Below are 22,558 nucleotides of genomic sequence, written 5' to 3'. Positions count from 1 at the left end.
AGTCAGCTGCTGCTGAAACTGATCAGCGCTGATTCCAGGAAGCCTGGGGCAGAGCAACTCTGCCTCGGGCTTCCTGTAGTCAGCGCTGGTCAGTTTCAGCAGCGGCTGACTTGGGGACGCCTGGGGCAGAGCAGCTGGGGTGCTGCTGGGTTGCTCCAGTAGCACCGCTCCTCGGCGCTACTGGACCAACCCAGCAGCACCCCAGCTGCTCTGCCTCAAGCGTCCTGATTCAGCCACTGCTGAAACTGACCAGCAGCGGCTGAATCAGGACCTGGGGCAGAGCAGCTGGGGTGCTGCCGGGTTGGTCCAGTAGTGCCCAGAGCGGCGCTGCCGGACCAATCGGCAGCGCCCCAGCTGCTCTGCTCCAAGGTCCAAAACAAAAGCCTGGTCTGCTGGGGGGGGGGGAGGCACACTAGCCGCGCCCCCCCCCCCCAGCAGACCAGGGACACGGGGAGCAGAGCCGCAGCGGCAGCGGGAGGCCGCGCCTCTGAGGCTTTGTTCTGGCAAAGTCTCAGAGGCGCGGGACCCCCCCGCGGCTGCGGCTTCAGTCCGGGTGCCTGTGGTCTGCTGGGGACGGTCCCCAGCAGACCACAGGCACCGGGACTGAAGCGGCAGCAGCGGCTCTGGCAAAGCCTCAGAAGCGCGGGAACCCGCCCGGTGCCCCTGGTCTGCTGGAGACGTCTCCAGCAGACCAGGGGCACCAGAGCAGCTTACGAACGGGGCTTTCTCGCCCCGGAGCTCGCAGGTAGCAATCCGCTACCTCGACCTCCGGGGCGAGAAAGCCCCGTTCGTAAGTGTGGATCCGACGTAAGTCGGATCCGCGTAAGTCAGGGACTGCCTGTATATCCATGTGTGGAGACACTTGAGAGACAAATAACGGAGGCGGAAGCACAAGGTAAACAATGAAACGATCCTGAATACTGAATAAGTAGAAGCCTCATTGCCACCAAATGCCTAGCTGTTATTGAGTACATTGTAGGCATCACGGCTGAGGCGATACATACAAATATTTTATCCACGTAATAATCATCTTCCTTTTCATTGTTGGGGGCACAGTGTTAATACTGAGAACAGTGTTAATATTGAGAATAACTTTTGAAATTATTCAGGAACGTGACTGGAAACCAAACTTTCTGGATACTTTCAAATGTAGCAACTGGAAGGGCTGATACACACAGAGCAGAACACACCACACTCATCACCTGGGTCTAGCAGGGCATAAAAAAGATGTTAAAAGTTTAAGGCTTAGCAAATGCAGTGTTTGTCAGGGGAAAGAAGCCTACCAAAGAGCCCTTTTCCAGAAAATATTAACACTCCATTTGCTCACTTACCTGTAAATCCTCAAGGCCTCCCCTTGCAATGGTGTTCTCTTTCTTCTCTAGGTGCATTTTCTGTGTGCCCCCATTCAGTCTTACCCTTCTTTGGCTGATTCAGCTAATGGAATAGCTGTACCCAGGTGGTTTGCCAGTGTTTCCCTGAGGCTGTGTCTAGACTACATGCCGCTGTCGGCAGAGGCATGTAGATTAGACACATAGGAAAAGGCAAATGAAGCCGCGATTTAAATGATCGCGGCTTCATTTACATTTACATGGCTGCCGCGCTGAGCCAACAAACTGCTGATCAGCTGTTTGTCCGCTCAGCGTGCTAGTCTGGACGCTCCCCTGCCGACATCAAAGCCCTTTGTCGGCAGCCCCGTTATTCCTCGTGAGGTTTACCGGGGCTGCCAATAAAGGACTTTGATGTCGGCAGGGGAGCGTCCAGACTAGCGTGCTGAGCAGACAAACAGCTGATCAGCTGTTTGTCGGCTCAGCACGGCAGCCATGTAAATGTAAATGAAGCTGCGATCATTTAAATCGTGGCTTCATTTGCCTTTGCCAAAACAACAAATCTACATGCCTCTGACGACAGAGGCATGTAGTTTAGACGTACCCTAAGTGAAAGACATCCCGGGTATGGGCTTGCTGTAGAAGGGAATCTGTGGTGTCAATTTGCATCTCGACACAGGAAAATGAAAATGCTGAAGATCTCAGATAGTAATTGGTTACCATGGGAAAAATGCTGTCCTTACAGAGGGCCAGCTCAAGATCCTAGTCACCATACAAATCCCACTTAAGCCCTGTATTGAAGGGTTAAGTTGGATTTAAGTGTTGTATAGGCCATTTGCTAGCTCTCTGTACGTAGGGTGACAGTATGTCCTGGTTTTCCCAGACACTGACTCTTTTTGAGCCTCTGTCCTCTCTCCTGGTGAATTTTTCAAATAACAGAAAATGTCCTGGAGTTTTGCAGAGCAGATGCTGTAGCCCAGGAAGAGCCCTGATTGGTCCTTTCTCCTGCAGCTCCAGCTGCTGGATCCCACCCACCTAAGTAGAGGGTTCTGCATCCAGTCCTAAGTAGAGGGTTCTGCAAGCAGGTGCTGACTGACGGCTATTGCTGCATCCTGGGATTGCATCAGCCATCCTACCACCATGATGGGAAGTGACACTGTCCCCAACTCCAGGGAGCATGCCCTCATTGGTGCCCTCCACAGTCCCCAGCTGTATCCCCCCTCCAACTTCTCTTTCCCCAGTTCTGCCACCCTGCACCCCTCCTGACCCTCCATGGATTCCTCTTTTTAGGAACCTGAAGTCTGACGCTACCGATACAGGGCTGAAATTCACCTCGGGGGAGCACGGTTGCAGTTATACTGAGCTGAGCTTTGTGACTACTAGCTTGTTTCCATACAGTGTCGGGGAGCTCTTGGCTAGTTGGTTCTTATGAATTCTAATGACTGTATGAGATGATTGAAAAGTGGCTATTTTACTAGCTGTCAATTGGAAAGATAAAAAAAAATCATTCATCAATAATTTTGATGTGGCTTTTTAAAAGAAGGTCAAAACTGTGAAAGCTGATATTTAATAAGCAAAACCCTATAAAACTGCAAAAGCTGTATATACTGTAGTGTAAAAGCCAACTGGGTGTGGGGTTGGAGTTTTTAAAGAGGAGCATTTCTACATGAACAAAACAGTTGTCACTAAGCTAAGTGTGAAGTAAAAACACCCTATAAAACAGGAAATAGTGGTTGGTGGTCGTGGTGGTTGGGAAGGAAAGTATCGTAAGAGTTTTGAAAAGTGAAAATAGTGTATCTGGTTAGAAAATGAATTCAAGCTACACCCAGATTGTCTGAATGTGAACCTGGGCATTGGACAACCTTTAGTATGTTGCATGGTGTTTGTTCTATTAACTATTCATAGTATGTATCCTTTATTTTATGGTAGCCTTAATACGTTTCTCCGTTTGTTAATGCCATGGGTGGTTTTTCTGTGGTCAAGTAGTAGTAGTTTGAGCCAGGGGCCGGAAAGTCAGGATTCCAAGGTTCTAATCCCATTCTTTGCTTGCTGGTTTACTGAGTGTGAGCAAATCACTTAGCCTCTCTTTGTCCCAATGTACCTAACTGTTAAATGCTTCATGACCTGTCTGTGAGGTAGTTACATCTAGTTAATATTTGTATAAAGTTTTGAGATCTTCTAATGAAAGGCTGTAAATGCTCAGGGTAAAATCCCGACCTCCACAAAATCAATGGGGATGTTGTCATTGACTTCAATGGAGCCATGAGTTCACCCTCTTACTGCAACATAAAAGTAGTATGTTTGTCTATTATGCTACCACTTCATCCTTTGTAACACAGCGTACTGTAGCAACGGATAAAGGATCTATATTTTTCTTGGTTTAGTATTTAATGAATATATTATCTTCCTATTAGTTATATCACTATTTTAATTATAAAACATGATTTTAAGTATAATTTATAATAACTACAGAGTACTGGATTTCTCTAAATATAGAACCATGAAGCTACACTAACTGGCACCAGCTCAGGAGCTGTTCCCTTGCAATTCTAATTTTTCTAAAATGTAAAAGTACAGCAGGTTTCTAAGGAAGAGGAATCCCATTGATGTATTAATAAACACTTTACTATTTTTTCTTTGAATCCAACCCAATAAGCCTCTACTTCAGTGCTGAATGGTAAGACATTAAGATGAAATAGAAGGCATGGGGGTTCCCGCTTGCATTCCAACAGGTTTCTAAGATTAATGATTGGAAGAGAGAGTCTGATATCATCATTGTAAATGGGGAGTAACTCCTCTGAAATCACTGCTAATGTAAAACCAGCACTCTGTTAGAAACCAGCCCATGGTGTTTGTGGGCGTATAGTGTCATAAGAACATAAGAAAGTCTGCGGAGGACAGGCAAGTCCTCTTCCTACTACTATCTATGGAAGCATTGCACCCAACTATTACTACTATTTATTGTGTGTATAGTGCTAAAACTGTGCTAGATGCATAGACTTTAACATGAACAGGATCAGGCTCTAAAAAGATGCATCCTTTAACCACTGCAATTAGTTTGAGTAAACCAACTTTTCAGAGGGCAAGGACTGCTGGAGTTCTATTCCGTTCTGTGGGCTCATGTAGTGCAGGGGAGTGTGGGAGTGGCACATCGAACTAGGGCAAGCTGCTGTTAAGTATTTATTGACTCAGTAAAGCAGTTCCACATTATATTAGGTAAGTAATCAGGGAATGCTTAGAACAGTGCAGAAGGCGGTAAATGTTGTCTGAAATGATAGCACAAGAACATCATGTCTGCAGTGGCTGAGTAGCACAAAAATTGTCCTCTCTGCTTTTTAGGATGCCAAGGAAAATTATTCAGTGTTTTGTTTTCTTGCTTTCTTTCTTTTAATGACTCTTTTGCTACTAATTGCAAATCAATTGGACTATTGATTGGTTGGTGTTTTATTAGCTGATAGTTTGCTATGCTTCAGGAAAGAAATATTACAGTCCCTTAAATGATGTTAGACAGCCATAACTGCTTTTTAAATATCTCAGGGCCGATGTGGAATTGGCTGCTCCTAATGGCAGCAGTTACAGGAGTATTTTCACTGATTTCTATTAGCCTGCTCCTGTGAGGAACTGTACTTCAGTATGAATAAGGTGTTCCCAATTTGCCCCTTAGTGAATCAGAGAATGGGCGGGGTGGGGGAGTGATGCACAAACACACACACAGCACTATGGAAAAGGAATGTAGAGGTGTTCAGAAGTGTAGTGTTCAGAAATGAGAAAATGCCAGAATTAAGGCTTGCCACCTTAATTCAACTGCCTTTGTGCCTATCCATTATGATACCATCTTTTAATTACATCACCAGTTTTCAGACTGGATCACAAGTCCATTTTAATGGGGTTGCCAGGACTTGCTGGGTCCCCAGGGCTCAAGCCAAAATCTGAGCACCCTCTCCCTTCCTCGCCCAGGGCTGAAGCTCTCAAGCTTTGGTACATTCCTAAGGTGGCAGCGTTTGGGCTTTCCTGCCCACGCACTGGGGCTCAGGCTTTGGTCTCCCTTCCAGGGGTCCTGTAGTAATTTTTGTTGTCAGAAGGGGATTGTGATGCACTGAAGTTTGAGAAACCCTGAATTACATGATCCCATTTTATTTTTTTCAGGCTTAATTCATGAAGGGTAATATAGTCCTTTATGACCTTTGAAGTGAAGGTGCTATAGAAATGATAATTCTGGTATCACTAGAATTTATATTGACCTAATATTGAGCTTATAGAGTGGGGAAATACAACCAAGCCAAATTATTGCCTGCCCCCACAAACCTGAGTTTCAGTCTGGATCCATTTGGTTATGTTATTCCTCAGTTGTCTATTTCTATTTTATCTATTCTCCAGCCTCTTCCAGTACCAGATGTGGGAAGCGAGTGTCCATAGCAAAATCCTTTCCTCATAGCTCTTCCTAGCAGTAAATCCCTTCTCATCTGGCCTGGTCACAAGTGCCACCAGGGAATGTAGATGGACGTGGGAAAAGAGAACATAGAGGTGAAAAGTTCAGATAATTATCCAAACTTTTGGAATCTTGTGTGAAAAGAATTAATGTACCTTCTGAGACTTCTCCAGGACTCTTAGGGTACGTCTACACTACATGCCTCTGTTGGCAGAGGCATGTAGATTTGTTTATTCAGCAAAGGTAAATGAAGCCGCGCTGAGCCGACAAACAGCTGATCAGCTGTTTGTTGGCTCACCTCATTCCACGAGGAATAACAGGGCTGCCGACAAAGGGCTTTGATGTCAACAGGGGGAACGTCCAGACTAGCGGCAAGCCGACAAACAGCTGATCAGCTGTTTGTCGGCTCAGCGCGGCAGCCATGTAAATGTAAATGAAGCCGCGATCATTTAAATCGTGGCTTCATTTACTTTTGCCTACAACCCTAATCTACATGCCTCTGACGACAGAGGCATGTAGTGTAGACACAGCCACAAAGACATTGTTGTGTATCATTTGAAGACCTCTCCATAATGAATACATTATTGAAACACAAAATAAAATAAAATAACATAAAAGAAAGGCTAGACCACTGCCAGACAAGACATGATGGGAAAGCTCTGAGTATTAGCCAATAATTTAGTTAGGGATTAAAACGACTGACACACAAGGTGATTGAGGTACAGTCTCTTATTGGACCTACTTCTGTTGGTAAGAGAGACATGAAATTGATCCAATAAAATATATTACCTGGTCCACCTTTTCTCTCTTATATTCTGGAAGCAACATGGGTAAATCAACATTGCACACAATGTATTTATGTGTGAGTGTTTCTTTATAAGTCATTACCCATACACACACACACACTAATCTATGTGTGTCTGTGTGTTCTTTATTCAATTCTGCTAAGTCTTTGCCCTTGAAAAATTTCAAAGATCACCTATTAAAGTCAGAAGAAATCTTTGCATTAGCTGTTTAATGAAAGCATCAGACCTTTGTGTGATACATTGGAAAAAGAAAATAACTACATTTTAAAGAGAGGTTGGTGTTTTGCTGAGTTGAGAGCTGCAAATAAATATAACAGTCCTTTGTTCAAGGAGGACCACCGGAGTTTCAGTAACAAGTATAGAAAGTTCTCTAGTAACAAGCTAATGGCAGAATGATACTCCTAGAAAGTAACCTGAAAATTACATTGGCAATAGTGTATGATTGGCAGGTAATAAGGCAATAGTGTATGATTGGCAGGTAATAAGGTAATTCAGCAATTGCTTGGCTGAATTTGTAATACAGGACCTGTTAAAAATCCCAATTTAAATGGAGTTCCTTCTGGTACAGAATCAGTCCAATCTGCTTTTTAAAGGTTAGAGCCTTATCAAGTTTTATACCCAAACATCTATGTAAAGACTTTTGTTTCATTGTTGTTTAACTGAGAGCAGATATCTCAGGCAATTAGCAACATAGAACCCTAGTGTCAAATTCACTCCCAGACTCTGAGAATGCAATGGTGGAAAATCCGTTTAGAGTAGCAGGGAGATGACAGTGATCCAACCCTCACCCAGCTGGACTGTTTGCAACTGGCATGTGCCGCTGAAACAGTGGGTGGGGCCAGGCAAAGGATGGATGGGCACAGCATGAATGGAAAGCTGCTACCATGGCAACCCCCCTAGTGACAGCAGCACTGTCCACTGTCCTGCAGGTTTAAATGCCTCCAAGAGGGCAGAGTGGTTCTGGGACAGGTTGTACTTGCCCCCCACGGAGCCAGGCAGGGAAGGACGTAACAGTTTGCCAACGGAACAGGGGAAAAGACTCATCCTTCTCCAGAAAAGCATCTCAGTCTGTCAGTTAGGATGGAGAAATTCCCACTTGGGCTAATTAGAGCAGGGAGATAAAGGAGAGAAGGTGGTAGATTGACAGAGCAAGGCTCTTCCTCTTCCCACAGAGAGAAATCTTCTCTTGATTGCCAGTCTGCCAAGGAAGCAAAGGAAGTCAAGAGGCTCTGAGATTAGAAACTTTGCAGGGACCATGAAATAAAGGGGAAAGTGAAACCCTTGGCTTCTGCTGGCAGCTGGGCTACTGGCAGACACTGAACTAGTCTGCTTCTCCAGGGACTAGGTGAAGAAAGCCAACCCGGTAGCTGTGGTTTCTAGCTGGGGTTTGGCTGAAGGAAGCCACAACTGAACCACTTTTACTTTTAGACTCAGCTCATTACTTCTGGCCAGGGCTATGAAAAGCTCCGCTCCAGCAGAGGAGCATCAGAAAACTGCCTAGTTGTCCCTTTTGTGTTGCTATGGAATAGCATGTACACAAAGGGCGTCCTTAGAAGGGCCAATCCAGCCCTAAATGTATCATCCCTGCTCAAAAGCATAACATGAAGGAAGAAGAACAAGGTTGGTGGTTAGAAATGCATGGAATCTGGATTTAATGTCACAGTCACAACATTGCCGCTGATTTTGGACAGAGGTGTGTGATAGAAGGCCCTCCAAAGCTGCACTTTTAAGGGGGCATTAGGGCAGAGCTGGAACTCTTTAGATTAGGGCTAGCCATGAGCACCTTGTTCTCACTACCTGCTAACCTTGGGAAGGGGACATGGGCAATGGGCTGCTCCTCCTGGCCAATCAGCATGCTCCTTTTTACCATGCTCTAGGATTTAGGCATATTGAATATGATATGTTCTTTTTAGCAAATTGGGATGGCCCCCTCCTTCTCACAGGCCTTTAGAATGGAGACGACTTCTGAGCTTATTGATGGTGGGAGCAGAAGGACCACTCATTCTACTTAGGATGCAAGGCAGAGCTTGTCTTGTAAACCATAAACCACACCCCGAGGCACAGATTCACAACAGAATCAGCTGCCCCCTATACTTTGTAGCCTTTATAGGCTGAGTCTCGACACCAGCTTCCTTCTCGTTTCTCAACAATATCACAAATACTGCTACTAGTATTTCTGTAGCACTCACAAAAAAGCCACAAAAACCTGTTAAAAAGAGAGGGAGAGAAAGAAAGCAAATTGCCTTTTGTTTTCACCATTCTGTCTGAACATGGTTTGCACATGTTTGGTTTGACTATCACCGCAGAACAGCCCTGCCACTCATGTGACCTTGTCAGATCAATTGGTCACATACTTCCTTTTTTGCTCTGCCTGTGTTCTCTTTCTCCATAAAACCTCATCTCACCATTTCACTGCCATAGGCTACTAGTCTGCAACAAAACCATCCGACCAAATCAAGGAAGGTAAGATCAAAGAAGTTTGCCACTGTTACTCCTATGGGTCCCATTCTCACAGGGTTTTCAGATTCTTTTGGCTCATTAACCAACCCTGAGTTAGAGGGGCATGCAGCCATTGCTCTTCCCTGAGTCACTGGGGTATTATTCAACAGAATAGCTCCTGAAGGGCAGCAGGGTGTCACTACTGGTGAATTCAACTTCAAAAAATCATGCTGTGGGATGACACCAGGACCCATTTTCTCCCACTCTTTGCTCCTAGTGGTGAGAAGAGAAACAAACATTTTCTCCAGGTCCTGATTAACACTGTATGATTTCTTATCACTTACCTACTCCTGCTTGGAGACACAATCTCTGAAAGTAAGAACCCCCATTCCCATTATGATTCTTCTGCGGTCCAAATTTAACCATGGTCGTTAACAATCCCTGACACTGGGATCATGGCTAAGTGAGTGCAGAATGAATGATTCATGTAGATCATGGCAGATCCAATTTGTGAATTAATAGGAACTGGGATTTGCTATCAGTAAATATGTCGTAAGGAGAAGCAGTTGACAAAAGCAACTACAGTTGTAAAGTTGCTTAGGGCCTGCAATCTACAGTGATCAGGCTGGGTATACTCTGTTTTAAACCTTTACAAAATAAAGGTACATGTAAGAGTTAAAAGATTTTTCCACTTGAACTCAGCCCAGGAGTTCACATTTTCTGTGAATTATTCATAAATGGCTTGGCTACCCCCAATTCCTCTTCCTGGGATTTTGGTTGTACATTTTGCAGGTGTAAAAAATTATGTGCACTGAGGGAAACAGGTTGAAGCCAGCTTAGTGGACAATTGTGTTTCATAGAATCATAGAATCATAGGGCTGGAAGAGACCTCAGGAGGTCAATGAGTCCAGCCCCCTACCCAAAGCAGAACTAACCCCAACTAAATCATCCCAGCCAGGGCTTTGTCAAGCCGGGACTTTAAAACCTCTAGGGATGGAGATTCGATCACTTCCCTAGGTAACCCATTCCAGTGCTTCCCTACCCACCTTGTGAAATAGTTTTTCCTAATATCTAACCTAGACCTCCCCCACTATAATTTGAGACCATTGCTCCTTGCTCTGCCATCTGTCACTACTGAGAACAGCCTCTCTCCATCCTCTTTGGAACCTCCCTTCACAAAATTGAAGGCTGCTATCAAATCCCCCCTCACTCTTCTCTTCTGCAGACTAAATAAGCCCAAATCCCTCAGCCTCTCCTCATAGGTCATGTGCTCCAGCCTCCTAATCATTTTGCTTGCCCTCCACTGTTCCCTCTCCAAAACGTCCACATTCTTTCTATAGTGGGGAGGGGAAGGCCAGAATTGGATGCAGTACTCCAGATGTGGCCTCACCAGTGCCGAATAAAGAGGAATAATCACTTATCTACATCTGCTGGCAATGCTCCTCCTAATGCACCCTAATATGTCATTAGCCTTATTGACTACAAGGACACACTGTTGACTCATATCCAGCTTCTCATCCACTGTAAGCCCCAGGTCCTTTTCTGCAGAACTACTACTTAGGTGGTTGGTCCCCAGCCTGTAACAATGCTTGGGATTCTTCCGTCCCAAGTGCAGGACTCTGCATTTGTCCTTGTTGAACCTCATCAGATTTCCTCCAATTTGTCTACGTCACTCTGGACCCTATCTCTGCCCTCGAGCGTATCTACCTCTCCCCCTAGCTTAGTGTTATCTGCAAACTTGCTAAGGGTGCAATCCATCCCCTCATCCAGGTCATTAATAAAGATATTGAACAAAACTGGTCCTAGAACTGAACCTTGGGGCACTCCACTAGAAACCGACCGCCAACCTGACATCAAGCCATTGATCATTACCTATTGGGCCCGGCGTTCTAGCCAGCTTTCTATCCATCTTACCATCCATTTATCCAATCCACATTCCCTTAACTTGCTGGCAAGAATATTATGGGAGACTGTATCAAAAGCCTTGCTAAAATCAAGGTATATGGACTGTGCATCAGATTTCTTTTTGCCCAATCCTCCAATTTGTTTAGGTCACTCTGGACCCTATCCCTGGCCTCCAATGTATCTACCTCTGCCCCTAACTTAGTGTCATCCACCAACTTGCTGAGGTTGCAATCCATCCCCTCATCCAGGTCACTAATAAAGATGTTGAACAAAGCCTGTCTTAGAACCGATCCTTGGGGCACTCCACTAGAAACCAACTGCCAACCTGACATGGAGCCATTGATCACTACCATTTGGCCCCAACAATCTAGCCAGCTTTCTATCTACCTTACCGTCCATTTATCCAAACCATACATCCTTAACTTGCTGGCAAGAATATTGTGGGAGACCGTATCAAAAGCTTTGCTAAAGTCAAGGTATATCACATCCAGTGACTTCCCCATGTCCACAGAGCCAGTTACCTCATCACAGAAGCTAATCAGATTGGTCATGCATGACTTACCCTTGGTGAATCCATGCTGACTAGTCCTGATCACATTCCCCTCTTCAAGTGCAACAGAGGTTCAGGAATACTCAGAGTCGAGAGCGTAAAGCACTACAGTAAGTTTCAACAACTGGAGATTTCTACAACTCAAAACATTTGAAAATGGGAAGATTAAATAGACAGATACACGGGGCCCCAATCCTGCAAAGGAAATCACCCGCTTAGATCTTCATGTCTCAGTAAATGCCTATGAAGTCATTACAACGCAGCACAGGCATGGGGATCTTTTTGCAGGACTGGGGCCTGAGAGGGTAGTGAAAAACTAAAGAAACTGGGAAATGGGCCCAAAGTGTCCTGTTTTGTGTCTGTGTGGTGTGATTTAATGTCAGACAATAGTTAGTTGCTCCTTTCCTGAGCCTGAGTCTGGAACTATCGGAACTTTCTATGTGTCAATCGGGTGGCCTGAAATCTGCACAAGACCTGCTTTATCCAAGGGTTGTTTGTACCTTCAACTCTTGCCATTGTTGGAGCTCAAGCTTAAAAAGCAGCATTTATTCTAGAGATTTGCTTATATTACTAAAGGGTCTTTGAGTTCTATCAGAAAATGCTAATCCTAGCGGAACAGGTTACAGACTACGTGCATTTCATGGTGCTGGCTAAAGAGGGATTGACTCCTACCCCCAAGTAAGTTAGATCAGACTAACTTACCATCCTGGCCAAGCAGATGGTATCCTGTAAGATTCGTCGTATAACTTGCCGGTGCCTGTGACAGTATTTTTCTATTCCTGTGCTTGACCTCCCACCAGCTGAGCCTGCCAATAATGCAAAGGTATGTGAGTGAAATCCAGTGCTGGCCAAATCCATATCCCATGTCATTCCATGGGGCCAGGCAGGGTTTCTCCCTGCTTGCAGTGCTTTGGGGAGGTTGAGCAGTGACAGCCTGGTCATGATACAACTATGGAGAGGGAGCTCTGCCTTCTGGTGAAGGAGCAGGGTCCCACCAGGCCCCAGAGGAATGACACGGGAGGCAGAGGGTGACGGAGAGATGCCCAGTAACCAGAAGAGACCACCAGCCCTTCCCGTTGTTCAGCCATGGACTTCCCCTTTCACTTCCCTCCACTCCCTGCACTTGGACTTTCTAGGTACCACGGCATCCTCTTCCCTGGTAGCGCTGTCCTTACTGCTGACTGAGACGGCAGGTTTTCCCACAGCCACAACATGCTTAAGTGCCTTCCACTAGCCTCCCCACCCTAGACAAGGGGCAGCTTTATGTGCTTTGCCTTGACTGACCCGGAAGGGAGTAAGATCTTTCTTTAAAAACAATAAGCCATCAAGTTTGCTGGTACCGCTTGCAAATTACAAACGAAACTCCTCACATAGAAAAGGAGTTGGGGCGGGGGGGAACTTGCTACTTCATTTCCCAGGAGGATGTTCATTCCTGCTGAGCTTTTCCTGCAGTGCCACATGCATCTATAAGGCCTCCCAGGCTAGCAAGCAGCTGCTCCAGGAGGCATGAGACTGCACCTGAACTCCTGCAGATCAAGTTTCTGACTCTCCACCTCTGGGACTCTCCACCTCAGCTCTGGGAGACAGACCCATAGTCTCCTATAGACAACCACCTAACCTCATGATTCTTACCAACAACCACAGGACATACCACACTAATACCAACCCTGGTACCTTCCCTTGCAACAAACCTCGTTGCCAGCTTTGTCCACATATTCACTCTGCTGACACCATTATTGGGCCTAACCAAGTGAGTTATAAGATCAAGAATACATATTCCTGTGCCTCCAGAAATATAATTTATGCTATCATGCCGAAAGTGTCCGTCTGCTATGTACATTGGACAAACGTCTCAGACACTTCGCCAAAGAACAATGCCCACAAAACAGACATTAGACAGGATCACAAAGAAAAAAACAGTTGCTTGTCATTTCAACCAGAAAGGACACTGTCTGAATGACCTACTAACCTGCATCCTACTTCAGAAGACATTCAAATCTGCACTTGAAAGGGAATCCTCTGAACTGGCATTCATGTTAAAATTCGACACTCTCCGCAGGGGAATTAACAAAGACTCCAACTATCTTACCCATTACAAAGATAGCTTCCCCAATTATCACCTCTAATACTATTAACTCACAGACATTTCCCCTTCCCCACCTCTAATATCATTAACTCACTGGCATTCACCTTCTTCCCCCCCCCCCCCCACATCCCTCTTCTGTTCTGTAATGTGATTTGTCCTTTTCATGTGTGTTCATTTTTTTTAAATTGTATCCTTTGGTATATATGGTTGTGACTATTTTCTTCCATTATTTGATCTGAGGAAGTGGGTCTGGCCCACGAAAGCTCATCATCTAATAAACCATCTTGTTAGTCTTTAAAGTGCTACATAGTCCTGTATTTTGACTCTCCACAGTAACTTTTAACTCTGAAAGAATAACACAGGAAAATGCCATGCCAGGAGGCTACGTTCATATGCAATTTCCTTCTCCCTTTCCTGCTTTGATCAGACAATCTCTTGCCGAGTGTGAGAACTGTGTTTGGATCTAGCGGACAGACTTTAGAAAGGAAGTGGAGCAGTCCCCTCCATCACAGGGACAGTGATCTACCAGAGACCTTAAAAACAGGTGGCTAGTTCAACACTTACATTGTCTTGTGTGGGCTTCCAAATTGTGGCAGCCAAGCAGAGGTTTGATCAAATCACAGAGAAGAAAAAGAGAACTAACGGTGATAAAACATTACCCTTCTGCCAGGTGGAGCCAGCAGTAGCCAGGGCTAGGTTCAATATGTAGGGATCCCTTTCCATTCATCCAACACAGAACTGGCTTGAGCCCCCACCAAGTAACCTGGGAAATTCCCCGCCGAGCCCTGAGTGCCTCTGAGGTAGTGCTTCCCCTCTCGAAAGCACAGAGTCTGAGTGTAGAAAAGAAACTTTTAATAAAAGGGAAGGAATTAACTTGGCATTAATTTAGGAAACCACCACAAATGGAGTTCATAAACAAAAACCATGAGTAACAGTCCCACCCCAAGGAGGTTGGGCAAGCTCCTTTTCCTCTCCGGTTCTTAAGTCCAGCAATGTAAATGTCCTTTTCACATGCCCAACCCTTCTCTGCACCCCCTTCACAGCTGCTACACTTGGTGAGGGAGACCCAGAGCTCAGAGCTGCACCTTCAGAGTTCACCTCCCATCCTGAGTGGAGGGAGGCAAAGAGGCATCTTAGTCAATCCACCTGCTCACTGCTGTCTACTACCACCCTATTGGCCATTCTTTGCACCTCACCATTGTCCTGTTGGCTGCTCATCCTGCCACCACTGCCCATTGCATCTCACCACCAGCTGCTCCACCCACTGCTCCTGCTTGCTTGAAGGCACATTTGCCTTTGGGCAAAAATCCAGTGACTTCAGCTCTCAGTGATTTTCACTCTTGTCCCAAAGCACAGTCCAGCCACAAGACATTTCAGCATCCACTAGAGTAAATTTAAAATAATAAAAGATTCCGTATGGAGCCTATTTTAACTCTGTCAGGCTATGTCTACACTGCAGACTTCTTTCGGAAGAAGCTTTTTTCGGAAGAGATCTTCTGAAAAAACTTCTTCCGAAAGAGAGTGCCCATACACAAAAGTGCATCAAAAGAGCGATCTGCTTTTTCGAAAGATAGCATCCACAGTGAATGGATGCTATCTCATATGTAAGTTGTGATTACTATGGACGAAGTAGCCACCAGAGCACGTGTGCTTTTTCCTCTTTCCTCTTTTTTTGAAAGAACTCCCTCTTCCCTATCCACACACGCCTTTTTCTGAAAGAGGTCTTTCGGAAAAAGGCTTCTTCCTCGTAAAAAGAGGATTACCAATGTCGGAAAAGCCCCTCTGTTCTTTCGATTTATTTTTGGAAGAACATGATTGCAGTGTGAACATAATTCAGGTTTTGTCAGAAAAACAGCTGTTTTTCCAACAAAACTCTGTAGACATACCCTCATGGAGACAGTGTGGGCAAAACAGGCTGAACCTGTCTTACAGCTAATGCCTCAAGGGCATGTAGCCTGCAGATCAGAATCCTGCTCTCCCCCTCTTATTAGACAGAACTCTGGCAGTGGAACCCTTGTCCATTCCAGGTCCTTTAACCCACAGTGTCTCTGTCCTGAAATGGGTTAAATAGAGTCTGACTTTTCTGCAGTTTCCCAATAATTGCAAGCATTAATGATCATATTTCACGATTCCTGCATTTACTATTGACATAATTTGTGACCTCACAGCAACCAAATTGATTACAATGAGCAAACCACCAAAACTGTTATGCAGTCTTTCTTTCTTTTTATTTTTTGGTCTTCCCATAAAAAGTACAGACATTGCAATTAGTATTAACACAATTTGCGACCCAACACACCATCCAAGTTGATTATAATGAGGGAAAACACCGCTCCATCAGCTGAATATTTAATAAACCTAAGCAAAACAGGAGCAAACTGTATTTATATAGACACACCCAAGGCCTCTCCCCACTTCCAGGTAGCTGTAAGGGACACATTCCTTCAGATCCTGCTTACAAAAGGTAAGTCCTTCTAGGCATTGAATGGTCTGGGGAAAACTTTGACCCAAGGGACATCAATATCAAACTTTCACTGACTCAAGTGGGTCTGTGTTTTTCTATATGAGAGAGACCTATTTTCTTTTCTGTAACTGAGGATCTCTGATTTATCAGTGCCTTCATCAGCCACCATGGGAAACCTCCCCCATCCTGCTTGCCGAACAGAGAATACAAATAAAATTCAACAGAATCATTGTGCCTGATTCTGAGTACTTCAACAGCACTGACTCTTGGGAATAGTTCCCTTGATCTCAGTTGAGTCTCACCCGTGTAAAACTGGAATGAGTGAAATCAGGACTGGGCCACATGCACATTGTTCTAATTTTGAGATTTTCAATTAAAAAAAATAACATTTTTAGTTAGAATGGTCTATAAGATAAGGAAATGTGCTATGACAAAGGAGCAAAGCACCCTTAAAATCTCAAATTAAAATTTCAGTATAATATTAAAGGTATTTGCTGCATTTAATTAGAATAATTTGTAACTAGTTATTTTTGCTGCTGGGTGGTATGATTATAAATCTAATGAACTGTTAAGGTGGCTGGATCTTTTCATATAGGCTTTTCAAAACATTGCTATTTAAATTAAAAATTAAAGAGAAGAGAAAGGACCTAATTATTCTGTAACACCCGTTTTAAATCAGTGTGAGACAACTGACTACACTAGCAATGGTCTTGATTTACTGTAATGTAAATGGGAGAGGAATGAGGTTGTTGGTCACCTTTGCAATTAACTGTAGTAATTACAATATATTTATATTGTACAGGAGATTTTGGTCTTGGTACATCAGATCAAATAAAAGATCTTCGTGTGCACAGTTAGGTTAGCAGGGAAGTACAAACATCAAAAATCTTGATTTTTAAAAAGCACTGTCGGATCCAAGAGATCATTATTTGAGAGTCTCCTGGGAAGAGGACAAAAGCTTTATTGACAGCATTGGATGCGCTTCTTGGGCATAAGATCATTGACCCTACAGTCATGTACATAAGAACTATGCACAAGGAATCTAGAACAGAAGAAATATTGTGGCAAGAATGTCAAGAGTTACAGCCATTGCAAGTGGAAGAAAATCTTAGAATTCAAACAGAAAGAAGCTGGCAGTCTTCCTAAGAAGCAGTTATATCACCCACGCCAAAGTCTTGTGCTATAGCTATCTTTATGAGTCAGTCCCGCAGAAGAACAAGAAATCACTACATGAAATTAAAGTTCCAAACCAAAGACACGGCTTCTCTGTTTCTTGAGGACATTCAGAATTCCACTCACCATGCTTGGATCATGAGGAAGTGACACGTGCCCACCTAGACACTGACAAAGTAAACACACAGAACAGACATGGACTCTATGCAGCACATTCCCCTCAGCCCATTTCAATAGACTCTTTTTTGAGGACAGGAAGTGGCTTTGTAATAAAAAAGCCATGGAGGTTTAGAGACAGTCCCCATTCATTGTCATCTGTCCTGTGGTTTTAGCTAATCTAACCTAACCTCCTTCCTACGTGTGTGTGTTTTAACTTGTGCAGTTGATTTTGGTGTTTGAAAATCAAACACCGGCAAAGGGCAGATCCAACAGCAGCTATGAAAACAGTGCCTATTGACCCCTACCATGTGACAGGGATATAATATGTTGTAACTCAGACCTATACCTTGTACCTGGGGCTAGGAAATAAAATCTCAGACTAGCAGACTTTTAGTATGTCCATTGCCCCATCAGAACACTCCCTCCCCTGGCATCTTTTCTCCATTTCCCAGCCCTGTGCTCTGGGAACTTTGTACTTCATAAAATTAGCATTAATAAAGTAGACCCTTGATGTGATAGTGGAATAATATCCCAGGGGATGGCTTAGAGCAGTTTTATATTCAGTTGTTCTTAAGGCATTTGGGACCTGCACATGGAAGAGCGATGGAGTTCTGACAGCGCCTGGGCTCTAGAGTGAGATTCTTGGTGATGGACTTCATGCCAATGCGTCAGAGGCAGGCATGCATACATACAAGAACGTACAAAGTGGTATTGCCAAGATGACACACGTCTATTTTGCATACCCTGTCATTTGGTTGTGCCTTGCGTGGAACACCCGTCAGCTGCTTTTGTACTTTACTTCTTGGCTCCTAGAAACTACAGTTCCACGAGCATTAGAAAGGCCTAAGGTAGGTAGATAAACACAGAAAAAGTTCAATAGCAAGGATCCTTTGACTTACAAAGTAAATTTGTTCTGTGAAATTATTCAATATAAGCATGGAAAGGAGGTTTCTTTGATGGTACTGGCTTATCATAACCTGAATCCATTCACATTTTTTTCACTTGGGAGGTTTATTCCTTTATAATGTCAGATCATCATTCGTATTCATGCTATGTGATACATACATGGAATGTAACTTCAGTGAACAGATTAGTGCTGTATCAAATGCCCACAGAACAGAGTTTTGTCTTCACATGTAAGACATGCTTATCAAGTGCAAAGTCTTATCCAAAGCCCAGTGAAGTCAAAGGAAAGACTTCCTAATTGGCTCATGGACTTCAATGGTCATTGACTCTCCATTGACTTCAATGGGCTTGCTGGGATCAGGTCCTTATTCTCTGTCATTTTGTCCTTTCTCATAAGTGAACAAATACATTTGCAGTGTATAAACACAGTTTCCAATTGCCTGAGAGTCTCTTCTGTGAAGAATTTTTTTTTAGTCCTTATGAAAAGCAAACTAAAAAGAGAAAAAAAAAACTAACCTTTTTTTGTGTGTGCCAAACTTTCATGTCTGTGTCAGTGTGCGTCACACCCAGAATGTTGATACCCTCTGTTTCCTTCCCTGGAAACCACCTTCTTCTAAGGTAATCTGAAATGTCAAGAAGATTTTTGTTTTGGGTGGCAGTAGAGGGTCAGATGGCATGGGTCAAAAGGTACTGCAGTAATAAAAACTATGCATTGTACAAGAAGGAAGAAAAGAAGTGGTGGTGCTCGATAACCTTTGCATTTGATTCACATTGTATTCAACATGCTGTTTTTAACCCTACTTCTGTGCAGGGGCTTGACTTTCTGAAAATAAAATTTACAGTGGGTTTCCACATAGATCCTGAGTTATCAGTATTCATCTAGGGCGTCTAACTGCACCATCCCTCTCCACTCTGTTAATTTCCACATGCTCGCTATATTATGCAGTGTTTGCTTTGCTCTGGTGTGAGGCATCAACCATTTGCTTGAGAGTGTTGAAGGACTAATGATCTTTTAACCAGTCTGTAAATCCTACAGTACATCATGGGTCTGCTCAAACCGAGCAGGTCCCTGTCATTTTATTAAACCATTGTCATTAACTTGTTAAAAATAAATATACTTTGTGTGGCATTGGGGGCTTTTTGTTTTTCTGCTCCAGGAATAAAAAGTCAAAAACCAAAACCAAAACCAAAAACCCCAATGAATGCAGAAATGTGAATCTTGTTTGTCAGTCGCATACTCCGATGTTATTTTCAACCTTTTGATTAGGCAAAATATTTAACCGCCCCTGAGATATCAAGCCACACAGTTATTCACAAGAACATTGCTCGCTATTGTAAATGATCCTGTTGAAGTAAGTGGATCTACAGTACTACATTACCAGCAAGGTCAGCTGTAAGCATTTAAATCATGAATCCCCAAAATCATGAGATTTTAAAAAAATAGTTTAACAGGGGGTTCTTTTTAATTTCCTGCTGCTTTCCTTGCCCTGCATTTGGGGCATTTTTTCAGACTTTTCTCTGCAACCAGGAGGGCTAAAAATGTATTTCTGACAATGAAAGCTGGGATTCTCACTTTATCATGTGTCTCGGAGAATGGGGCATTTAAGAAAAACACCAACTATTATGAAAATCGGGGTAAAATCACAAGAGTCAGCAACATTGCATTATTAACCAGTGCAGCTGGGTTTGCAAGAAAGGGATCTGGATTTGTAGCCCAGAAAAACAAATGGCTGGACACATCAATATTTGAAAATTCACTTCAGAGGTACATTTTTAATAGTCAGACAGTGCTCTAGCTCCTTGTTCTTTTTCCAACACGTAGCAAAAATCAGTGAGGCAAAATAGGAGAGTGAGACAATTTCCTTGGCTTTTGCATGGTTTGAAAAATTATTTTCTGTTGCAAACAATAAAAAGTGCTTGGTGTTTTTTGTTGATTTGTAGCTCCTCTGCATATGAGTCACTTGGCCTCCCTGCCTCCAAGAGGGGATACTGCTGACATGCAGTCTCCAAGAATACCTGGTAGAAAACGAGGAAGACCCCCACTCCATTCTACTCCAATGAAAATGACCGTTCACAATCTCTATTCAGCACCGTCTGGTTCCTTGCCAGTAGTGAAGATCCCAAAGAAAAGAGGAAGAAAACCTGGGTATAAGGTATGTAGACTCGACCCCACCATGCCCAGGCACCTTTTGCTGTTAATGATTGTGTCTGATGCTTTGAAGTATTGTACAATAGACATAACATTTGAAATGTAAGATAAATGCATCAAAGGCCTTTGTAGTGCAATGCAATATTAGAACAGGAACTAAGTAACAAACTGATATAAAAAATTGAGGGTAAATTGCAAACCCGTTGAAAATGTTTTCATCTGGAAGTGTTTGAAAATAATTTATTGTTCAAAAAATTTTTGAGACATTTTATCCACATTTTTTGATGTTCTGATTTTTTCTGTCTTCATCTATTTATTTTTCTTTTTAATTGAAAAAGTCTGAGAAAAGAGGAAAGAAGGGGAAATTGGGTGAAAAGAGATATTTTCATTAAAATAATTTGAAAATTTTGATTTTTTTAAAGCACTGTGTCTTTTTATTTGAAAAATTATGACCAGCTCTCAGTGTGATGAATTCCAACTAGAGTTCCAGGAGAGTGCACTGAAAAATCTCAGAGAATTTGGAGTTTCCCAGTTCCCAGACTGAGACTCCTGAAGATGGAGTGTGTCTCTAGCCGCCAGAGAGTATCAGTATAGGCAGGAGCAATGCCAGCTTTCCCATGCTTCAAACCTAACCTGGAGGAACTTCTTCTAGGTAAAGAAAGATAGTTCACTTTTACTCTCCATGGCTTCAGCTTCTCTGCTGAGGCTGCCAGCTGTGCTGGTAGTTAGTGTCATGGGGCCACTTGCCAAGTAGCAATTGGACTCAGACCACAAACTTCATTTAATCTAGGTGACGAGAAAAGATTTAAAACATGTCAGTGGCAGTGACCTAGAACATTGTGCCTTAGGGCATGTCTACACTAGTAATGTAAGTCGACCTACATTAGGTCAACTTACAGACATTGCAGTAATTACTGCGGTGATGCATGTCCACTCTGCTCTCCTTGGGTCTGTGGTGAGCATTCACACCAGTTTCATCTACCAGTCTAAAAGGTGCAGTGTGGGGAACTAAGAACCTAGTGTGTGTCTGCACAGCAAGGCTTAACTCGAAACAAGCTATGCAAATTGAGCTATGTGAATTGCGTATCTTATTTCAAAATAGCTTAATTTGAAATAGGGAGCGTCTACACAGCACTTATTTCGAAATATAGCACTCCTCCTCTGATTTCCCTTATTCCTCGTACAATGAGGGTTACAGGAGTCCGAGTAAGAAGTCCTCCAGCTTGACAGTATTGTGGCACTATTTCGAAAAAACTGCCTGCTGTGTACATGCGGACCAAGTTATTTCGGAATAGTATTGCAGTGTAGACATACCCTTAGCCTCTCAGCTTCACTGCCCCTCCATGCTCCATGTTCCCTGCCAGGAGGGCTTCTCACCTTCCTGTTTCGTGCCCGGAGCAACAGGGAAGCTGCCTGGGGCTCCTCACCTCCTGTTCCCACTGGGAGTAGGGACAAAACCTCCCAAGGTTTCTCACCTCCCTGTTCTGCTTCAGGAGCAGAATCCAACCACCTAGGCTTCTTGCCCCGGCTCCCAAGCAAGAGTGGAGTCTAGCCACTCAGCTCTCCAAGACAGCCAACAGCCGATGCAAGTAATGCAGTGTCTGCGCAGACAATGCCTCGCCCTAACTGCGCCTCTCAGGGTGGAGTTGTTGTGTCTGTATAGTAGGGGCACTTCCATCAGTGGGAACAAGGCAGTAGTAGTGTGTACGCTGAAGTCATTAGGTCAACGTAAGCTGCCTTACGTAAGCCTGTGTAGTGTAGATCAGGCCTTAGTGAGGATTGCCTCATGTTTAGCATTTGTTATGAAGACAGTAAACCAAATTCTGCTCTGATCTGGGGAGGAGGGGGTTTACATGGGCCGACAGTGATTAGTGAATGTAGGTCTTTACCAGTCTGCTGCCAAGGAAGAAGCTGTGTGTTTGTAGCTGGCCACCACGCTGCACAGCGGGAGAGCATGAATAAGGCACTGTGGCAAGGAGAATGTATGCTAAAGAGCAAAAGGAGCTAGTTAGTTAGGCGTTGGCGTTGGCAGAAGATTGCTCTGTTGTTTCCTCAGTGGGGTTTTGAAAGCAGGTAGGTGTATAATGAGTGTTTGGGATTTGTGTTACTTTATGTTAAATGGACAGTTATGAGTTTGCAGCCCGTTTCTGAAAGCTTCAAATTGCCA

General features: G+C 43.8%; 1 protein-coding gene across 2 annotated transcripts in view; it reads left to right on the top strand.

The window, feature by feature from the left end:
* The window catches only part of SCML4 (Scm polycomb group protein like 4), a 132,512-nt gene that overhangs the window by 29,129 nt on the left and 80,825 nt on the right, over nt 1-22,558 (top strand). For both annotated transcript variants that reach the window (XM_075923966.2, XM_075923965.2), the window contains exon 2: nt 20,184-20,395. In XM_075923966.2, the coding sequence (XP_075780081.1) occupies nt 20,195-20,395 (201 nt within the window). In that variant the 5' untranslated portion in view covers nt 20,184-20,194. The remainder of the gene's footprint in view (nt 1-20,183; nt 20,396-22,558) is intronic.

Source organism: Pelodiscus sinensis, chromosome 3, assembly GCF_052426305.1.
Source record: "Pelodiscus sinensis isolate ZL-2025 chromosome 3, ASM5242630v1, whole genome shotgun sequence".
NCBI classification, from domain to species: domain Eukaryota; kingdom Metazoa; phylum Chordata; order Testudines; family Trionychidae; genus Pelodiscus; species Pelodiscus sinensis.
Note: the sequence above shows the minus strand (reverse complement) of the source record. Positions and strands in the feature narration are given on the sequence as shown.